General features: G+C 39.8%; 1 protein-coding gene across 2 annotated transcripts in view; it reads left to right on the top strand.

Moving 5' to 3' along the window:
• Positions 1-21,161, top strand: part of DNAJC21 (DnaJ heat shock protein family (Hsp40) member C21) — a 718,487-nt gene that overhangs the window by 13,171 nt on the left and 684,155 nt on the right. For both annotated transcript variants that reach the window (XM_044070174.1, XM_044070166.1), the window contains exon 2: positions 16,711-16,804. In XM_044070174.1, coding sequence (XP_043926109.1) covers positions 16,711-16,804 — 94 coding nt within the window. The remainder of the gene's footprint in view (positions 1-16,710; positions 16,805-21,161) is intronic.

Here is a 21,161-nt window from a genome sequence, read left to right as displayed (position 1 = left end):
GATAATTTGACATTTCAGACAAAAGTACATACATTGGTACAGTATATTATAAAAACTTTGTATTTAATTACGATTTTTTAAGGTACGAAGATGCTAGATGGAGATGGTTGAAGAATTAAGGTAGTTAGGAGGAAAGGGTATAAGGTTGAAAGTAAGGTGTTGGAGTAATTGAGGTGTAGGAGACAAAGGGTAGACAGGAGAAAAAACATCCATACAGGAATATCATTCCTTTGCTTCATTTTAAACAGAAAATGAGTTTGTGTGTTCTTGGTATCTTAAGTTAAAATACTTATATCAACACATTGGTAATAGTTTCTGAAGCTGCAGTTCAAAATCAGGTGTTTAAATCAAAATTGTGACATGCAGTAATGCCAGTTTCATAGAAATGTTGAAGTATCTCCAAGAAACAAGTAGGTCTAAAATTTTACATCCATACCCTTGTCAGATTTCCTGTTCTTGACTTTCCTTTACAAAAGTGTTGACACAGCAAAAAAAGGCTTGATCTCCCCATATGACTAAAGTGTGGGTCCAAATATGACTTAAACAAGTTTATCTCCAAGAAGCAAGTAATTCTTGAGAGCATGGTTGTCCAATGAGAATTTTACATATATGTCCATGTCAAAATTCTTGTTCTAAAGGTTTATCTGCAAAAGTCATTATATGCTTTGAGCAACTTCCTTAACTGAAATGCCAGTCCTTGATTCAGCTTGACCTTTTCTTTTTCTGACTGTCCTTTCTACTTCACTTAATATTTTCTCATTCTGTCTCTGCTTCATTCTTCCTTGATAATGTACAGTTACTGCATTGCTGTATCTTGCATATTTGGTTTATTAAAATGCTTTCTGCTTCCACAACAACAGATTTAATGAACCTGCACTGCTCTCTCATATCTGAGCAATCTTTATTAGCAAAACATTTCAACATACCATGCATTTCTTCATCCTTGAGACCCTCTAAGCAGTCTCCAGTGTCTGATTTACCCTCTTCCTAAAAAAAAAAGTGGACCATCTTCCTTATCCTACTGTCAGTTAGACCTATCCTACTTTTGGTTCCCAAATAGGCAAACCTGTATAAAACTTTCCATTGAAAGTTTCCGGAATTTTTTCCAACACTATTCAGACGTATTAATGGTGGCTCATCTAGACAAGGGTATTTCCCCTGCCTATGAGATCTTAAGGCCATTTACGCTTAGATTTGCTCCGTCTCTTTCCCTTTCTATCATTGACTACAACAGACTGGTAGGTGCCATGCTAAGGGTTCAGGCAAAGAGTTCTGGTGCACTTTCCACTGCCTTGTCTTTCAGGGCCAGCAAAATATTGTTTGTGTTCTCACCACAACCTAGGTGTCCAACTCTGCCCATGTTTACAGTCCATTCTGAAAATGCTCCCCTCATTCCTTGCACTGTTGATTCCCATGTCTGAGTTTATGTTGATGCCATGTACTACAGTGTCAGTTTTGAAGCTGTGGGGTACAGCATCTATGCTGCCAAAGTTAGGAATCTTCGTGAGGCCCATGCTGCCTGTGCTAATGAATGTTCTCAGTACCAGGTGTTGGGCACTTGGTGCCATTTTCAGTGAAATGTTTGTGGTTCTGGGGTATCAGGCCCCGGGTTTCTGTGGGTCGATGATGGCATTGGCCCAGGTAACATCTTTGCATTTACTCCAATCAAAACCTTGTATTCCACTTCCTTTGCCAGTATCTTGAGTGTCAGAACATCCTATTGTTGAATCATTGGCCTTCTAGCCTGTTGCAGTTCAAAGATGCTACTGCCCATCTGGTGGGAATTTCACTAGGACATCTTCCATAAGTAGGCTCTCTTTGTAGTCTTCAAACTCCCCTTTTTCAAAAAGACCCAGAAAGACTTGATTTAAAACTAAGCATCTAGATTCCCCTCTGGAGATTTCTTGCAGAAGGTGTTTTGGCAGGGTGGAAGCCAACTCCTGTATGTCCTCGGATTCATGGCATATTTGAAACTTTGACAGCAATGGGGAATGACTCCCTAACTCTGGATCTTAAGAAAAGCTGCAAAAACTTGCAGGTCTGCTCATCAGTCCACCTAGGTAGTGTCTTTTTTTTTCTTTGTTTTGCATCGTAGAAGATGTTACCAAAGCAACTTGAAAAGCCTGATATGATGTCCCAAGTCCCTGAAAAGGCCAACCAGATGCTCTGGCTCTCTAAAGAGTGGATCTTTAGTCTGAAACACCCAAGCCTGGCACTGTGGTCTCAGCAATATCCCTTAAGAAGTCGGTGACTCCCTATAACCCAGCTGTCCATCCCTCAGATAAATCAGAAGTGATGATTGGTTTAGGGAGCCATATTTATGCTTTTGCCACAGTTGGTTTTCCGAAGCTAAGCTACATTGCTCATGTGGTGGCTTTTGAGTATGGTATTACTGATGAAATGCACCATCCCATCAACTACTTGCTGGATGGACCTGTCAAAGACCAGTTGCTTTTCCATTCCTCAGCCACCTCTATATGGCAGTCCTCTATTGGTATAGGAAATGGGTAAGTGTGTGCTGGAATCTAGTAGAAGGAAATTAGTGAAAGAACCAAGGTACTTTGAGCAAATAACTTGGGATGGAAGGGTACTAGAGTGGGATGAGGCTAAGCAGAAGTTTAGACTGCAGGTTGGATACTGCCTTCCTTACTGGGGACAAATAGAGTATAAACTAAATGAAAGACTAACTGTACTACAGTTTTTAGTTCAGTGTAGAACAGAAGCCGAGTTAAAATTGGTAATTAATAGGACATATAACATATTACGTGATAAATGTAAGAGCAAGTCATAGGAGGATATAAAATTGGGAAAAGAAAATGGAAAGGCAGTTTACAAAGGAATAATTGGGAAAAATCTGTAAAGCTCCAAGGTATGTAACAAAGTTCAGAAGGTTTATAATTTTGTAAATTGCTCTTACTGCATTCCATTCCAAATACAGTCCTGGAAACATTTAATCGGGTTGTGGTAATTCAAAATAAGTTTTAGCAGCTTGCTGAATTTGCACAAAAGGAAATCTAAAGTGACAGACAACAGTATTTAACTTACATACAGACTACAACACCAGCAGTTCCTCAGCTCAGGTGGTACATCTTGAAATATTTTTCCAGTCATAATTCACACACTGGTTGACAGAAAAGTCATGCAATAATCTTTTCTTTTTTTTCTTTCTTGTTTTAAACGACAGCTCAGGTTGCCACAGTTATAGAAGGATTTTGTCTTGCGACAGTTACCTTTTAGATCATCTAACAGTATTTTATTTATACAGAATTTCTAGTAAAGACCAGATCAAAATGCAATAGTAGACTGCCTGCATGTTTCTAACTTTTTCCTAGTTGGGTAATATTCCGTAATGCTCTATTTATTCATAACAAAGCAGAGCTGTATTCGCTTATCTAGAGCTACAGTAAACTGTTGTGGCGTAATGTCTGAAATAATTTCCACAAAACATAAATGGCCTTTCTAGCCTAGCTTGCTTATAAGCAGTTTAATGCTACTTGAAGAAATCCTGATTTGACATTTGTGCTTTAGTATTCAATTCTCTTAATAGATTTTTGCATTAAAGTATTTACACAGTTATTAATACCCCAGGTAGACTTTAGGGGATCTTCCCCTTGTAGATAGCAAATACTTCTTTTTCCCCATTATATGTCTAGTAATAGGAAACATGTTTTGGGAAATGTAACAAGTTGGCAGATTTTAAAGAATTCCTATAGAGTAATTTGATGGAAGTGTTGGGAGAGCATATGGCTGTAACTAAGGAAGTTATTCCTTTTGAGTTGGATATCGGATTTGAATTGCCTAGACATAGTAGGGTCCTACTACGTTTAATGGTATAGATTGCAAAATATATATATATATATGCACATACTAGAAAATGGAAATCAAAATTTAAGTCAGTAGTAGGAAATTTGTGAATGCTGCAAACAAAATAAAAAAAACTGGAGGTAGGATATTTAGAAAAGGGAAGAATCAAATTTCATAAAAATAGAATTTGTAGATACAGTAGGTGCAGGGTAATGTTTAGAGGAAGAATTAAGGTTTAAGGGAAAGCAGGAGTTGAGCAATTAATGTAATGGAGTGAGCGAAATTAAAAAAAATAAAATATAGGTATACTGCATGACTGCTGACAATGGAAACTTATTGCGATTTGTTTTCTCTTTGATGCATATAAACTCATGGTACAGATTAAAATGTGGTTATTCAATAGATAAAAACCTATGAAACCCTAGCATTAGTGGCATAATCCATTCCAGTCTTGCCCCATGCCAGACTCTACATCAGGTTGCTGCAGTGGACAGTCAAGGACCAGTAGTCTCTGAATTCAAACCCTCTCTCACTCCAAATTAGAATATTCAAATCCTGCTGGCAACACATTCAGTGGTGAGTGGAGGTTGTAAATGTTACCATGATGACTCCCCTTTTGGCTATGCACACCAACAGTGTCTGCTACTATACACGCGTCTGCCCTATGTGGGATGGGATAGTACAGTGGATAGATGGTTTAGAATATCTGATGTCCTGCAGTTCAAATCTAGATATCGGCATCTTTGAGATGATGCCATTTCTTTTTACACTGTTAGTCTTACTGGACTTCCTGTCTCAGGGCATGATTGCCATCTACAATGACAGAATGTGGGTTGGTAAATCAACACAAGGGGGCAAGATAGCTATCGACTCAAACAAATGGCAGTGCTATGGTATATCAGAAACAAGGTGGGATATGGTTACCATTCACTCGGACAATACTGTCAGTGGTTTATTATAACAAAAGTAAGAAGGTACATACTCTTATTCCTTATACTGAGAAACCATGTGCGTATACAAATGGGTCATTCAGCCATCCGCTTTCTGTCGGCAAATCTCATTCCAACAAACAACATCTCCCTAGAGAAAAAACTGAACCTGTGTCGCTTGTTGCCTCAGTAGTGATTTGCCAGTCTGTTTGTGACTTGCATGTTAAACTGCATGTGGGCAATCTTTGCTGCAACCTGATTGCATTCCTCACCAGTAACAAGTGCAGCAATAATTTTTCCCGTTATTCTGTCCTCTAGCTGAACATCCCAAGGGTGCTGTCACCCAAAAATGGTCCCCTGGACCCCTTTATGCTTCCCCCATTTCTTCTCCTGATGTGGTTCACCTACATAACGGAACTGCACAAAGTAAAGGTTATTCTCATAGCTCCTTATTGGCTCTGACAGACTTGGTTTCCACAGAGTCTACTTCATCTGCTGGGGAAGTCCCTGAGATTGCATACCACCACAGTGATTTTCGCTCCCCCACCAGGTAAACATAAATTGAATAGTCACTCTCTGAGGCTTACTGCTTGGGTTGTCTAGTTCCATTAGTAACTAACAAGCCCTCATTGCCCTCTCAAATAGTTCACATTATTTACTCATCTTGGCAAATGAGCAGTCATAATGCACATAGAGATACATGGACTCTGTTGTCTGTGTGGGCCACTACCACAGGGTTAGGCTGCTTCTCAGACCCTGTCTCATCAATCTTGTACTTAAGATTTTTTTTTCATGGCCATGCTTCTACTACTCCATTAAGGTACATCTTGAAACTATCTCTGATTTACATGCTGGGTTACATTCTTCTGACTTGACATCACTGAAGGTATGCAAAGCATTCCTGTGAGCACCTTCTGTCTCGGACCTCCACTATATAATTCTGTTCCCCCTTGCTCTCTGCTAGAGATGATGATCTTCTCCACCCTGAGCCTGCAGCTTTGGCTGAATTGGAATACTTGTCCTGAAAAATGTTTCTTTTAGCATTACTGAGATGCATGCATGCATTGTTTCTGTCTTTACTTAATATGGATGGAATCATTCTCTAAACTTGTCCCCGTTTCATACTTAAAGTGGGCATAGAGACTGCATTTAATCATTCATTTCATCTACTCATTTCACCTGCTTCAGAATCTTATAAATAGGGGGTATCTCGTTAATTGTATGGACATGCACAGTGTTAAATAGTATTTTGTATTGAGAGTTCAAAAACAGCCAATTTTATTTATTTCCTTGTCTAAGAAGAAACTTGATCAAAAGATCTTTTAAATTAAGCCAGATGGTTGTATGACTGCATACAGTTTTGCCGTAAGAAGCATAAAAGGTCTCTCACTGTTCTAGAAGTTTTAGGATTTTTGCTTGGAAGTGTTAGAATAAGTATTTTTATACCCCAAGCAGACTCCAAAGAATTTTTCCTCAGGTAGATGGCAAATGTTGGAAGTCTAATGAGGAAGAAAGAGGTAACTGGGAACATATGTTCTGGGAGTGTAGTGGTTGGCAGACTTCAAAAATTCCCTACATACTACTGTGTCAGAAATGTTAGGTGAACAAATGGGTGTAACTAAGGAAATATATTTTTAGCTGGGACATGGGATCTAAATTGCCTAGACACAGTAAGGCCTTATAAAGTTTAATTGTGGTGACTGCCAAAAAGCAATTACTAGAAAATGGAAATTGGAGTCTAAACCAACTGTTTTGGAGTATTTGATAAAAGAACTGGAAGTGGGATCTTTAGGAAAAGGTAGGAGCAAATTACATAGAAAAAATGGAAATTGTGGGAACAATACATGCAGAATAATGTTTTGGAGGAGGAATGATGTTTAAGAGAAGGCAGAAATGGATTATATTGTATAGAACAATATATGTAACGTATAATGTTTATAACTAAAAACATATTAATATTATTTGTTTTATTTTATATAAATGTATGTTTGCTTATTTCTTAAGTGTTAATTCAGTAAAGGTGTTAACAAAAAATCTCACTATAGTACCCAAGTCTCATTCCACTAAAGTTGTTGCTTAGTACTCGTATTTTTTTCTGAAAGGCAGATCTGGATTATGTTTCTGAAGCAGCTGCTTGGTCTACTGTCAACAGCTTTGCAACACTTGATAAGATGGATGTGATATCCAGGTCCTGATCCTCATTTGGGGATGCTGTTTATCCAGGGGATATTCCTGTATGAAAGTCCCCCAATAAGGATATGTCTGGGACTCTGTTCTTCTGTCATGGAGGATGGGCCTACTCCCTTATCTGATGTGAAAATTATACCGTAAGAGGAGGCCTGTCCTCTGTAACATACTTTCCTAACTTCCCCTGCTGTTGACATAGCTGATCTTGAGTTTCTTCTTTATCATCTTCCTGTAAATTTTAGATGACAGTAATATTGCACCAAAGATCCGGAGACATTGACATTGCAATGCATTATGTGGTTAGGAGGAGCACGCTTAGTCTGGAAAAGTTTTACTTGCCCAGAGATCTAAACACCTGCAACATTTAGTCTTGCTCTTATAGAGGATCTTCTTTTAAATCTGTTATGGTACATACACCTCTTCCAAAAGTGTTTCCATACATTACATTATGGTCCAAAAGATCTGTGCATCACTAAATAAAACATTTCACTCCAGCGCTAATCTGTGATATGACAGACTAGTAAGCAGTATCAGTAAAGCAGCAACACTTATATGGATTGACACAGTAAAGGAGTGATCCTGTTAAGAACAGGGTTAAGTCCGACTAGCATTAGGTATACTCTGTAGGTAAAACTGCATTATAATTTGCTGCCAACATAATCAGTAGAGCAATCAGCTAGAACAGTGGTTGAGTGACTAGCATACTAAATGAGTTTTGAGCTTGTCATAATGATTTTTCAAACTATTTATAAAGATTTGTAAATTTGACGTGGACCAAGCAATGAAACTTGAAGGATTCCAGCATCCACAGGTTTGAATGGAGAACTAGTACTGTTCCGCCTCACAACTTAACTTGTCCTGTTTGCTAACTAGTTGGAGAACTATGAAAACTGCTTGGTGGCACTAACGGCTCGACTGAGACTAACCATGATTTCTAAAATTTTGGTATAATAGACTGTTTGTTTTATGTTTTTTAGCATCCTTAAGAAGTGATAGAAGAGCCTTTTTTTCCAGATGCAAGTGGTAACTTCTTTTTTTAATAGAATGGATTTTGCATATAGTAATGGGCAATACAGTTGATTGGCTGAACATTAGCCTTAAGAAAGAACATCCATTTTATTATCTCTTTTCTAAAGACAAAGTACAAAGGTCAAGGTATGTTGTCTTTCCAAAATGGGTCAACTGCATTGTTTTTTAGCAGTGATGTATGCAGAAAAGTCATCTACATTCCCCCTAAAGCTCAGTTCATCAAAACAGTAGCTACCATCCATCATTTTATTTCACTGACATTTAAGTAGATGAACTTTTAACAACTATGAATTGGTCAACAGCACACACATTAACAAGGCCCTATACACTTGTCTCAGTCTCCAGGAAAGCTGTTATGAGGACCTGCTCTTCTGAAGCCTTTCACCCAGAAGTGTCTCTGCTTTACAGACAGAGCTTCTCTAAATAAGACACAGTAGTTATGTGAGGTATATTTGAGATAAGCTCAAAAGTTATTTAGTATGGCTGTTGTCTCCCAAGTAGTTTCTCATCAAAAGTGGTTATGTTACTCTTTGTGTTTCCATTGCTAGCAGTTGTTTAGGCTAACAGAAGGAGACTTTCATAGATGTCTGCTTGTTTCTCGTGTGAAGACTTAATCATGAGAGCAGAATATTATTTATACCCATAGAAAAGGCAGTGCCGAGAGATGCTGGAAGAAAAGTTTGCCAAACATTACTAATGCAATTCCTTTATGCCTAGCAGTCGGAGTATGTCTCAAAGATGCATTGTTTTGGGTGAATATCTCGCATTATGTTTGCGTTTTTGCTCACCATTGAAGACTGCCTGTATCATCCATGGGAATTGAGCTTCATGACTGACAAGACTTTGCCTATCCTCCATTTGAAATTGTTGGTTCGTCTGCTCTAAAATTTGTGTTTTGGAAGAAACTGTGGTAGTCATCGGCTCTGCCACAAGATCTGAGCTCATATCCTTTTGCAGGGACCCTTATTTAGGATTTCTTAGTAGTTGTGATTTTCTTTGGTCTAACTCTCATTTCCTTCTGGAAGTGATCTTAGAACTGCTGTTTAATGGTTGTAGTCACTTTGTTTTATTTCTGGAGCAGAATCCAAGAGCCCTTCATGCCCTTGATATGCACTGTCTTTTCATGTTTTACCAGAAGAAGGTAGAGAAGTTAAGCAGGACTTCTGCTCTGGGTGAAGAGCGACTAGCCATGCCTAGTCAAATTCTGCCTAAGTGAATAGCTAACCATATTGTTTTTGCAATCGGGTGATTAATATTTGGAAGATGCAGTGGTTAAGGGCCACTTTACTAGGGAAAAGGCTGCCAGTTCCGTTTCAGAAATGTGCCCTTTGTGGACAGTTGTACCATGGCCATTTGACTGTCATTTCACACATTCACCAAATATTATTTCCTGGATTGATACTCAGTGCTTCACAATTCTGAGTTTTGAGTCCTTGTCTTTTGGCCTTCCTTTGGTTCTTGACATCCAGTGGGTTTTAATTTGTAATTCTCTGAAGTCTTCCTTACAGTTAACTCCTACAGAGGGTCAGGGGCTTCCAAAGTCAGATATAGGAAATAAGTGCACACCATGTCAGCTGATCTGCATGAAGACTTTCTGTAGTGTTGGACCAGCATTGATAGATGGGATTTCTTGCATGTTGGGCAATTATGTAGTTTTGTTCATTAGCTTATTTGTTTTTCTGCTATGCTCATTCAATTGCTGGTGATCAAACTGGGGGTGAAAGACTGACACTAGGTGGAGACATGCTTACCTTCAAACACCCAAGCTAAAGAGTTCCAGAATTTTGCTAGGCTGGAAAATTAACAGCAGATACTCACTGCAGAAAACTTTCCTATAGGTAAGCTAATTCGGTGAATGCATATCTAATTTAATATTGGGGATCTGCCCTGATGGGTCCTATCAGTGGGGTTATAGTCCTCAACAGTCAGCATTTGGCTTTTTTATCCATAAATTCCTATGTTTAACAATACATTATGTTGTACATCAGCAGCATTAGCTTGTTTGTCTCCTGTGCCCACCAGTTTTGTTTTTTTTTAAACGCTTACAGTTCGATTCTTGAGCTCACTGTTGCTTGTAAAAACTTCATGTACTATTATGTTCTTTGAATTTTCCTTTTAATTTTCAGATATGAAAAGAATACATAAGAGATGGTTTCCTGCAGAACTGGTGTTGGGAGTCCTTCTTTACAATGGATAGGCAGGCTGGAGTTATATCTGAAATTTTAGTTGAAAGATTAGCTGACATCTGTACCTTCTTAAGATGGGTTCCTGTTTTCTAAGGGGTGAAGATCAACTCCTACTAGTTGAGGCTTGATGATACCTTACTGGTCCTCCATTTCTGCAAAGGCTTGGGGTCTGGGAAAGGTGCATCCCCTTGTTTCCACACAGGAGGTGCATCCTGAGCTTTTCACACTACTGTTTCCCAAATGGTCAGATTAGTTGAAGTTCTTCCCAGACTGATTATGACAAGTGGCTCTTTGATTCAGCTGCTCTCAGAGTTGGTAGAATTTCAGTCGAAGCTTCATCTGCCAGGGTGTCTGTTGCAGCCCAGCCAAACTGGTCAGTTCAGTAAAGGAAGAGCCATAGGCTGAACCCTCACTTTGGATTTACGAACCGAGAGAGACAGATTGGAAGCTTGTTTATCTCTTGGTTGGGGCTGGAATTGTTGGTATGGAGTTTCACTAGGACAAACCATGGTTGGATGCTTCTGCCTTAGTTGCTACATACCTTTCCTCTTTGCATACCATCTTCACCCAGCCACTCGTGTAGACTGAGTGCTCATGCTAACCATTGTAGTATTCAGTCTCTTGAACCAGTGGAATCAGTTGGATGCCTGGAGTGGGTTGTGGGAAGAGCATTCCTGAGATGCATAAAACCTTTGAATCCCAGAGCTCCTATTGAATTACATTGGATATCTTCCTTTACTGATATAATGAAGTGCATGATATCTTGTTTGTGCTTAGAACCAGGCTTTTTCTGGAGCATCATCACCAGATTCCCTATTTGTCCATCCCCTTGAACCAAATTTTGTGCTTTATATATCTGTTGAAACATAAAAACATTTTCAGTCTCCTGTGGCTGTCCTCAAGAGGGTTGATGTGTTCTGTCAGTATTTAGCAGATTGAAGTGATACATGTCAGAACACCTCAAAGTTGTTTCAGCACAATCTCCGTGAGTCTTCCATGTTCCCCAAACCACATCCTGTTCCCTCCCAGGAGAAAGGCATCATGGTTTTAAATGAAGATAGAATGGGTAAAGTTTGTTCTTCTGCCACAGTGTGTCTGACTTGTTCATGTTTCAGACCTTTCTGTTGTATGTTGTATTTGAGACCTTCCCTGACTTTGGAATCAAATAAGACACTACTTTTATTCTGATTATTGCCTTGCTGGCTCAAGTCTGCCTTATTCACTGTTTGGTCTCTGCACTGGATGCCATAGTGAGGGCAGTAGGCATGGCTGTATGCATGCAGTAGATGGCTTGGCTGTGATTATTTCCATGGGGAACATCGTGGGAGACCTCCTGCTGGATGCCTTTTTAGCTATGAATGTGGCTGCTTGGACAGGAATTTCACTTATTGATAGATGCTTTTCTGGGGGGGGAGACAGGTCCCCTTCCTTTTGGAAGTTCAACATGCCAATCAGTGAAGTCTTATTGTTTCAGAAGGAGGAAAATTAGACTGTTGCTACCTAGCTGCAGGTTCAAATATGCCCCTATTTTCTTTGCTTTTGGAATGGTTGATCATGACCGTCCTCGTTTGTTTCATTTGCGTAGCCAGGCTACCTCTTTTCATAAGGTGGGTGTGGTAGTTGGTTTTTCTGGGCTTTTCTGAGTATATCAACCACATGGAAGCTGGCAGTGCAGGAGTTTTCTTTGGGCAGGGGTTTTCTTTCGGCCACCCTCTGTTTGTTGCTGTTGTCCTTCTCTTTGAGAACTTAAGGCAGCTGTTTAGCATACGCATACTTCTTCATCCACCAGGCAGAGGAGGTTGCTTCTCTTCCTGAAAGGAAAATGTCATTGTGTCATTTTGGCTGAGGACCACAACTCCCCAGTTGTCAGGACTTTGGAGCCTTACTCCTGCCTCTGTAACCTGAACATGAGTAGATGCAGAGCTTGTTTGGTGGGGGGTATGTTTCCTCTGGAGCTTTGTGTGAGCTGCTGTCCTTCATTTATTTGGAATGAAGGCCTTGGGAACCTCAGTCTTACAGCTGACCCAGACACTTGCTGCTTATAGTAACTTTATAACATATCTGTGCCCCTTACTTGGGATGCTGCCACTTTCTGCTGCTCAGGGTTCCCAGGGAGGGGGGTATCCATTGGGAGTCCCCTGCAGTCTGAGATGGTAGTCCTTTTTTGGGGGCCTCTGTGGCTGCATAATTGCCCTGGGCTGCACCTTCTTGACTGTTTTATATGTAAGCAGTAGTCTTTTACCCTCTGGAATATAGGAACAATACTAGGCAAATGATCACCGATACCATAAGAGACATAGTTATATACACACCTTTAAGCAGAACCACTTAAAAGGTCTTGCCATGATGAGTACTTAATAGTGCCCACCTCCCAAATAAAGTAAGGCAAATGTCTATTTATACAGCCATCAAGACTAGCTTTAAAGGCAGGTTAATAATTTGCTTGACCTGTAGTGATAACTTATTCCATAGGATTAGAATACATTGAGTTAGGAACCAGTCTCTCCAGCAAGTCTCTATTTGTTTATGTAAATTTAGGTTCCTAGTTCCGGTGTTTGTAGGGCCACTAGTTTTGTGAAGAGGTAGTGGTCAGGTAGCATTATGTCTCTAATGGCTCAAAAAACAAAATACAGGTGACCTTGGAGTAGCCATAGGATTGTGCTAACCTAGGGGGATAATAGAAGGATTTAATGCTTTAATTTCTTTGGCCAAAAATCATTGGGTCCTTTGCAGTTGAGTGACATGCTTGGATTTATACATACCAAAGGGAGAATTGTAGTTGATGATGGGTGTGTTAAGGTAAGAGTAAAGTAGCAAGATGACTTTTGGATTTTGACGATATTCTCTTGGAAATTAAGTGGTCCATAGAGGATTAAACATGATTGATTTGAGAGGGATATAGAGAGAGAGTTGTCAATTAAACACCAAGGTCTGTTATGGCTACATCTGCTTATGACATGTGAGATGGGAACAGCCATTTTTACCAAGGGCTTACTGTGCTGCATTTTGTTGCATTTAGCTTAAGAATATTTTCAGTACATCAAGTATTTACATATTCCAGCCCACTTTGGAGCAATTTTGTGGTGGTGGATGAGTGGATAACAGTGCTTCACTTACAGCTAGCATAAAACTTGGACAACCACACGTCAGGAATATTGGCCTGGATGTTGCAATTAAATGCCAAGCGGGAAATTGCACAGCACTTCACTAGTTAAGATTGTACGTTCAGAGAGAATACCAGCGAGTTTCATTACTTTAGATCTGTTAGATAATATTCAGTAATACCAGCATGGGTGATAGTGTCAGGTGCCTTGACCAGGTCAAGATAAGCAGAGTGAATAAAGTGCTTTGTGTTGGTTTTTCTTTGCTTTGGAAGACCAGCCTCATTTGGATATTTTTCTCAGATGTTGAGGCAGCTGTGCTTTGCAAGTGTATTTTCCTTGCTACTGATATGCTTCCATTTCCACTGGATGTCGCAGCTTCCTTCGTTGCGGATGGATGGATGATCAGTGGGACTTAAGTCATCCCTCCTCATTATTAGACCTTCTCTAGCACCCCCCCCCCGGTTTCTGGCTGAGACCAATGTTCACAGGCATTTTGCTGAACTCTGAAACTTGTCATTTCTTCTGCAGTCCTGCTGTCCCTCTGTGGTGGAGGTTGATGTTTGGAATGGGTCTTTTGGAGTCCCGCTTAGTTCTGTCGTTAGTCTGACTTTGATCTGCGCTGTCCTTCTCAGAGAGTCAATCTGAACATTTCCTCCCTTTCTGAGCTCAGCAGGGTGTCTGTTTCATGATTGTCTTGGGTGGACAGGGGCTGATGTCTGCTCCTTTTTCTTTCTACTGTAGAGCCACATGCCTCATGATACATCTTCGTACAATGTTACAAGGATTGTTTTGTCACTTCTGTAGATCAGAGAGTTCCTTGAAACAAAAGCAACCAACAGGAAAACAAGCATTTTTTCAAGGGGGGGTCAAATCTCCTGCACCCCCCTCCTTTTATTTTAACTCCACGGTGAAAGAATATTGGTGGTAAGGGAGAAACTCCCTTTTACAGCACATAGTGGTCTTTCACAAATAGTGATCTCCGTGTACCTGCTTAAATCACAAAAATAACAAATCATGAAATTCGATATCAAACTGTCCATGAAGTGCTGTACCACAAAACACACACACACACACACACACACACACACACACACACACACACACACACACAGCTTTGAGAAAAACATGTCCACAAATACCCGTATCTGTGAACAAAAAATAACATACCTGCTGTAACAAAAAGTGCACCAGCATATAAAAAACACTTATTCAGTAAAATGGCAGCAGTGTGCCACCAGGCAAGTAGTAAGAAAAGTACCTTTTGCTCTGAAAGTCACCTCAACCAGTGAAATTCAGTATAGCACAGCATAAAATAACAAACGTGATTCAAATAAAGGGTAGCACTTACAGCTTCTAATTTGGTTCTAATGAGGTTCTCATTCTGGTAATGAGCTTTGCTGGGTGTGGGCCTTTTGTCTTGAGGTTTGAGAGTTAATTTGAAGCTACTCCCCAGGTGTCCTTTTTTTGTGAGAGAGGTAGAGAGGTGCCGGAGGGGTTTGCTTTCCCTACCTCATGTGGCATTCCTTCTCTCTTGTATTTTGAAAATGTATCTCCTTCCCTTTCCAGTCCTTCTACCATTTCCTTATGGAGGGTGGGAATCATGTTATCCTGAAGTCCCTTATTCTCAGTAGAGGTGCTCTTTTTGGGAAAATTCTCCCTCAGAATTGACTGTTTTAGCTTTGGACAAGACTGTTTGTTCATCTTTTGGTGTACTGGAGAAAATAGGGTTCTCTGTGCCAGTGGTCTTTCTGCCTGCTGGCCCAGGTTGCAGTCTAGTCTGTTTTTGTTTGAGAATAGCTGCCTCGTGTGTAGTTTTGATTTTTTTGTTGCCCTTTGGGCCTGCAGGACTCCCTTCCCAAGAAGCATTCCTCGTTCATGGTCATCATTAGATGTTCCCCAGTTTTCAGATACCTTGTTACTCTGATGTAGATGTCTGTCTTCCTCCACCTGAGTGATTGTACTGTTTGATATTCTTGGCCCAGCAGTAGGACCTAGCAGTGGGGTTCCTTGATGTTTGATGCGACAGATGTGTCCATTCAGTGTCAGTTGATCTGTGAAGAAGACCCTCCTTGATGGATCATGAATTCTTAACTTCAATCTCTGTGAGAGTGAGCAGTCCCTTTAGTAGGCTTTGTCTGCTGGAGCTTCTCTATGTTAGGTAAGTATACATGTGTAGTATTGACAGAGTTGCCAATTATTCATTGTTCATGATTTGTAGGTGGGTGCTCACTAGTGCCAAAGAGGCAGATTGGTGAGTGCAGGTGCAAGCTTATGCAGTTGATGGATGTCATGACAAAGGCCATTGTCATGGGTGCATATGTAGAAAAATATGAAATGCTGATTTGTGGACTTTGATAAACTCGCTCGTGGGACCCATCAAGCAGGTTTCTTTTCATTGGTAAGATGCAATGAGAATATGTCTACTACTTAGCTGTTTGTTGTTAAAGTCTGATCCTTATTTCCAAATTACTCTTTTGTAATGATTTTTGCTTTGAGGCTTTATTGTGGAAATTGTTTTGCAGTTCTTTGATCTAGAATTCCTTTCAGTGGAACTGAGTTATAACATTTTATGGACTAGTACTGAAGTACAAATGTATATTTTCCGCAGATGCTTATCTGTGCTTTATTTCAGTTATTTTTAATTATTTGTACAATGGTACTTTTTAATGGTATGGGATAATTCATTAGTTTGATTTTTTTTTTTTTTTAATTTTTGGCAGTACTCATGCTAGATCGTGAAAGGAGAGTGAATCATTCATCTTTGTTAGTCATTGCTTGACATAATCTTCAAGCAAAGAGATTGTTCTGTGTTTTAAATATACTGTGCAATCCCTAAAGTTTTAGTTACTGTTAATTGGTGAACTGTGTCCCAGTAGTCTTCTATTTCCTAGAAGAGTTGTTTTCTAACAATACACATTCTCTTCTGGCCTCACTCCTTATATGCAGACTATGCAATGCCTGTTTTGGCTGACTTTGGTATATATGTTTTCATAAGGTTACGCAGTTCATAAAGATTTTATGATGTACTGTTTAAATAATTTTCATTATTGCTTCAGAATACTTCCATGAAATTGGTTGAAAAGTTACACTCAAGTAAACTTGGAAGTTTTGATTACAATAGCAGCAGTAATACTTAACAGTCTTGTCCCCCTCCTTTCTGTATTCTTTTGAATTTATCATATTAAAAGTAAGAACTATTGCATGGCCATAATATTTACATTTACATTGCTGTAGAATATAGAATACACTGCATTCCTATTTTTGTTATGTGGCTGAATTGTGCATAAAGCCATTCAAATCAAAAGTGGTTAACAAACAGCTGTTGTATGAAGATTAAGGTAAAACTTGTTTTGTATTTAATGACAGAGTAACAGTTATATTGTCTACTATTTAAAATATATTAATGTTATTAATGTTTATTCACTGATCTTAACATTTTCTTTCATGTTGTTAATGTATTCTATCTGGCAGATAAAAATTTGGACAATGCTGAAGAAGCAGCAGAGCAATTCAAACTGATTCAAGCAGCCTATGATGTACTGAGTGATCCTCAGGAGAGAGCATGGTAATCTTATGATAAAACTGGAAGCCTTTGCAAAATGGGTTTGTGTAGTATACTGCTGTTTCTGTTCAGTAAATATTTTCTGTTTGACAGAGGTATGTTTTTATTACATGTTTCATGGGTAGCAGCTCAGGATGTGTAGCTTGCTCCCTAGTATGCAGCATGTGGCAGAATCCCGCTATAACAAATTCTGTCTAGTTCTCCTTGGAAAATCCAGGAATATCGAGATTGTGATGTTGCCGACTGCAGTCACATTTTTCCTAACTCCCAATTCCCAGATACACTGTTTAATGTGAAATAAATGGTGATATATACTTCTGCCAGGCCCCAGCATCCTTTGCTTCTTGTAGCAGTGTTACCTATTTTGGTGCATAACTCTGGAGCATCCTCCTCTCATCATGTCACTTGCTCATTTAAGTGTTGTGTTGCACCATCTGGCCGCCATACAACTACTGCTTGTTTCAGACCTGCCTTGTTTGTCAGGAACTGCAGTGCTTCTGCCAGACATTTGAGATGATTAGTTTATTTGTAGATTTCGTAACGTCAGGTGTATTTATTTATTTTTTTTTAAAAGAATAAGTTCATGTTTAATTGTACAGCTGTAGACTTTGATCTAGGGATTGTGGTGGTGGTATATTCTGCATCAGTAGTTTTCCTCATTGATGTGGCTGTAGGACTTTGAGATTTACACCTTCCATGCCAAACCATCCAGCTTTAACCAAGTGGCAGTCCTTATTATGTCCCTTTAGTTATTTTCCTGCTTCTAATTGAACATGGGCATAGGTCTCCTATTTCATCCTTCAGTTTATATTTCATAGTAGTAAAACTCGCAAAAAGCAAAATAAGTTTTTTTTTCTGTGATGTTTACCTTGTATGATTCTCTCAGCAGTTTTCAATCAGTCCTTCTGAAAACTTAAGTAATGAAAAACATTAATTTTGGTAGACGACATTTTCACAGAATAATATGAAACAATTGATAAATCTGTCAGAATAATCCAGTTTAGTTATTGTTATGTTTCGTACACTCCTTGTATCTGTCCATTAGTTGTTGTATGCTGTGGAAATCACTGGTGGATTAAACATGATAATTTTTTTTAACTGCTTTTAGCATACATATGTGTTGGTGGAAAGAGATAGTTTGTGGTCCAATCCATCTTCCTAAAAACTAAACTAATCCAAAGGAAAACCTGCATGTCCTTATGTGAAATTTCTGCTGTACTTTGTCCTTAACCTCCATGTGTTCGATTGTGCTGTCTGTCGTAGTTTTAATGACAACACCGGAAAGGGAAGAAAAATGCTATCTTTAGAGTGTCTTGATAGCAGAGAAACCTAAATTAATGGATACTGTCCTTAGGGTCCTTCTCATGTCCCCAATGCAATAGTTGATTTGGCATCCATGCCTAAAGACAAGTATGGAGAATATCCAAGGTATGAGCATAGGGAGAAGAAAGACTAGGATAAAGAGAGAGAGAAGTTACTGCATTCAGTAGTTTCTTCCTTTCTTCTTATACATCCATATGATTTCCTTTCTGGACTACTATCAGATATGCTGTCAGATATCCTTACTGAGCCCAACATCGATAATGCATGTACCTTGCACAGCAAGCCAGGTTACCAGTGTTGCATCCTTCCACTAACTTAACGGCTTCCTCTTTCCAGACTACTGGATAGATGATAGCGTAGCTTCCATGCTTTTCTGATGCTGAGTGGCAGGGATCTTGAACTGTCCACCTCTGGTAAGGATGAGTGTAGAGATGATAGTTCAGCAGCCAGATTTTTGCCAGCTAGTTTTGGAGGTTAAATGTTAATCTTCTTTGGCTCTAACTTTCAGGGTCTGTGCCTTGACTCTGTTTATAGTGCCTGGGCTATGCCATTACTGCCACATGGGTTTCCATTGTCAAATGTCCAAGCACTGGCTTCTTGTGCATCAGCACTATTTCAACCCTTTGCTTCTGTATCATCTTATTTGGCCCTGTCTTACTCTATACTCAACTTTTCGCAATCGGTTTACATTACACTATGTCTCCTAATGTTGGTACTCTCTCTCATGTTGTGTCTGTGCTTGGCACTGGAACCCTATGTGCTGACCTTCTAGGCACTGAGACACCCATTATTAGTCCCTTACTTTCAGAGCATCACAAACTTGACCGCATGATGCTAACTTAAACAGCATTGTTGTCAGCAATCCCCACCTCTCCAGTTTCAGCTTCTGTTTACATGCTGTGAGAGTGTTTGACCTCAGTCCAGGCTACCCATTTGGTTTGCATGCCCCCATAATATCAGTCCACAGTATTCTAAGACTGGTGCTTCTTGGCATTATAGCCTCTCCCAGTGACCTTCACCCAGGCATGGGTTCCCTTCAGAATATTGAAGGTTTAAAACTTCAAATTTCATATGGTTGAGACCATATGATCGAAGTTTCAAAACTTCAAAATTTTGAACGGAGATCTCCATACAACGCAGAATGGGAGATTTTCCCTTTTCCTCATTGTAGTGTGATCTCTGAGTTGTTATGGTTAAATAGCAGGGGGGTGTGGGGGTGCAGGGGGTGCTTGCCCCCATGCAAAAATGTTGAGGAATGTGGATTGTTGTTTTTGTATTTATTTCAGAATTTCGAAGTTTTGAAACTTCGACCATGCGAAATTCGAAGTTTTAAACCTTCGATATTCTGACGTGAATCCCCCAGGCATATGTCCTTCCTTATCACTACTGCAATATTCCTTGCTAAAGGGATAGCCTGCTGATGATAGCCATATGTTTGGCCAGCATACCAAAGCTTTAGGTCCTTCCAGGTGTTCTACATTAGATGTATGCCCTATGTCCAGGGCATAAGGTACATAAGTGATGTACGAGCGCCTAATCCTCAGAAGTCCAAACACTACTTTTTTTAATTGGTCTGTGAAGTTGCTCATCGTGTAGTCTCAGTAACAGAGGCAGATAAGTACTGTGGTGGGGACTTTTTCTTCTTTCTTTCTGTTGGGATACCATTTTTCATGTCGTCAACAAAGGGGAAGTGTGAGTATGGGAGGCAGATTCCCCATAAAGATCTGATCATTACCTTTTCTGCCCAGGTGCAGACCACTATCACACTCTGAAATTTGTCAGGCTTTTGTGCTCAAGACCATTTGTAGCAGATTGTCTTCACTTTCTGTTTATCTGGAGAACCAACACCTGAAGTTGTAAGCCAAAGGAACTGAGGCTTCTACATCGACCCGACTGGACATTCATCTGCCTCTTAAGAAGAAGTAGTTCAGAAAAATACATTTGGAGACTTCGTGTCTAGCCTTTACCAGACGTCTCTACCAGGTCGGATGAAGAACCCAAGCACTATTTGTTCCCATTGCCAGCTCCCTCTGTAGCAACCCATTTGAAGGTCACTATGGGGTTGGTCACCACACGTTCCCCCAAGACTGAACATATGTATGCTACAGACGAGAAGGGGGGACCTTGGCCAATTATATTGTAAAGACCTGGGGATTCCATAGATACTTGCCAGGGAAGAAGTTCTGGTTCCTTTATTGACGTCAGAGATGGTTCTGACCACCACCCCAAGCTTGTTAGAGCAGAGGTTCCTGCCAAGAAAAAACAGAAGTCTAAGCATGTGGCTGCTGTGGACAAACATTCCCATAAAGAGTGACAGGATTTCCCTCATGGTCTTTTCAAGGCCCTTGTAGTCTTTAAGCCCCCTTAAAGGGTGTCTGTTCCTTTTCTTCTAAGGCTTAGGGGTTATGACTCCTGTGGATTTGGATTCTGTGAATATTCACGTAGCATATTCTTCACAAATTCATTCTCCTCATGCTTTAGGGTTGAAGGATGAGCACACTGTTTCTCCTGATGTTGCAGTGTTCTTTATACTTAGGGTATTTTGCCAAGGATAGCCTAAAGTCCAGCTAATATATAGAAGCCTTTACACCTTCCCTACTTCATACATCAGACGTATGTCCTGCTCGCAAGGTGGAAGGTACATATATGACATACTAACACCTAATCCTTGGAATTTCTTTGCCTCCAGTCCAAGCTCTGCTTCTGATTGCAGTCATTATGCCATTCATTGAGATGGTTCTTCTACCGAATCTAAAGGAGAAAAATGCCCCGTTAAGGTCCCTTCCTTTTTCTTTTCCTCCTTGTTTGTGTTCATGTCATCCAGGAAGGGGAAATGTGAGTGTGGGAGGCAGATTCCCCATAAAGACAGACATGAAAATTATTTTTTTTGTTTGGCTGCTACACATGACCATTCTCTGTGTGCTGTCTGTCAGGCTTTTGTCCCTAAGATGCTCTGCAGCCATTTGTCTTCACTCTATTTGTCTGCAAAACCAGCATATGAAATAACTGACCCAGGATACCATAGATGAATCATTTG

Source organism: Protopterus annectens, chromosome 1.part0 (genome assembly GCF_019279795.1).
Source record: "Protopterus annectens isolate FY-2018-M chromosome 1.part0, PAN1.0, whole genome shotgun sequence".
In the NCBI taxonomy this organism is placed as follows: Eukaryota; Metazoa; Chordata; order Ceratodontiformes; family Protopteridae; genus Protopterus; species Protopterus annectens.
This window is presented reverse-complemented; position numbering and strand designations above follow the sequence as displayed.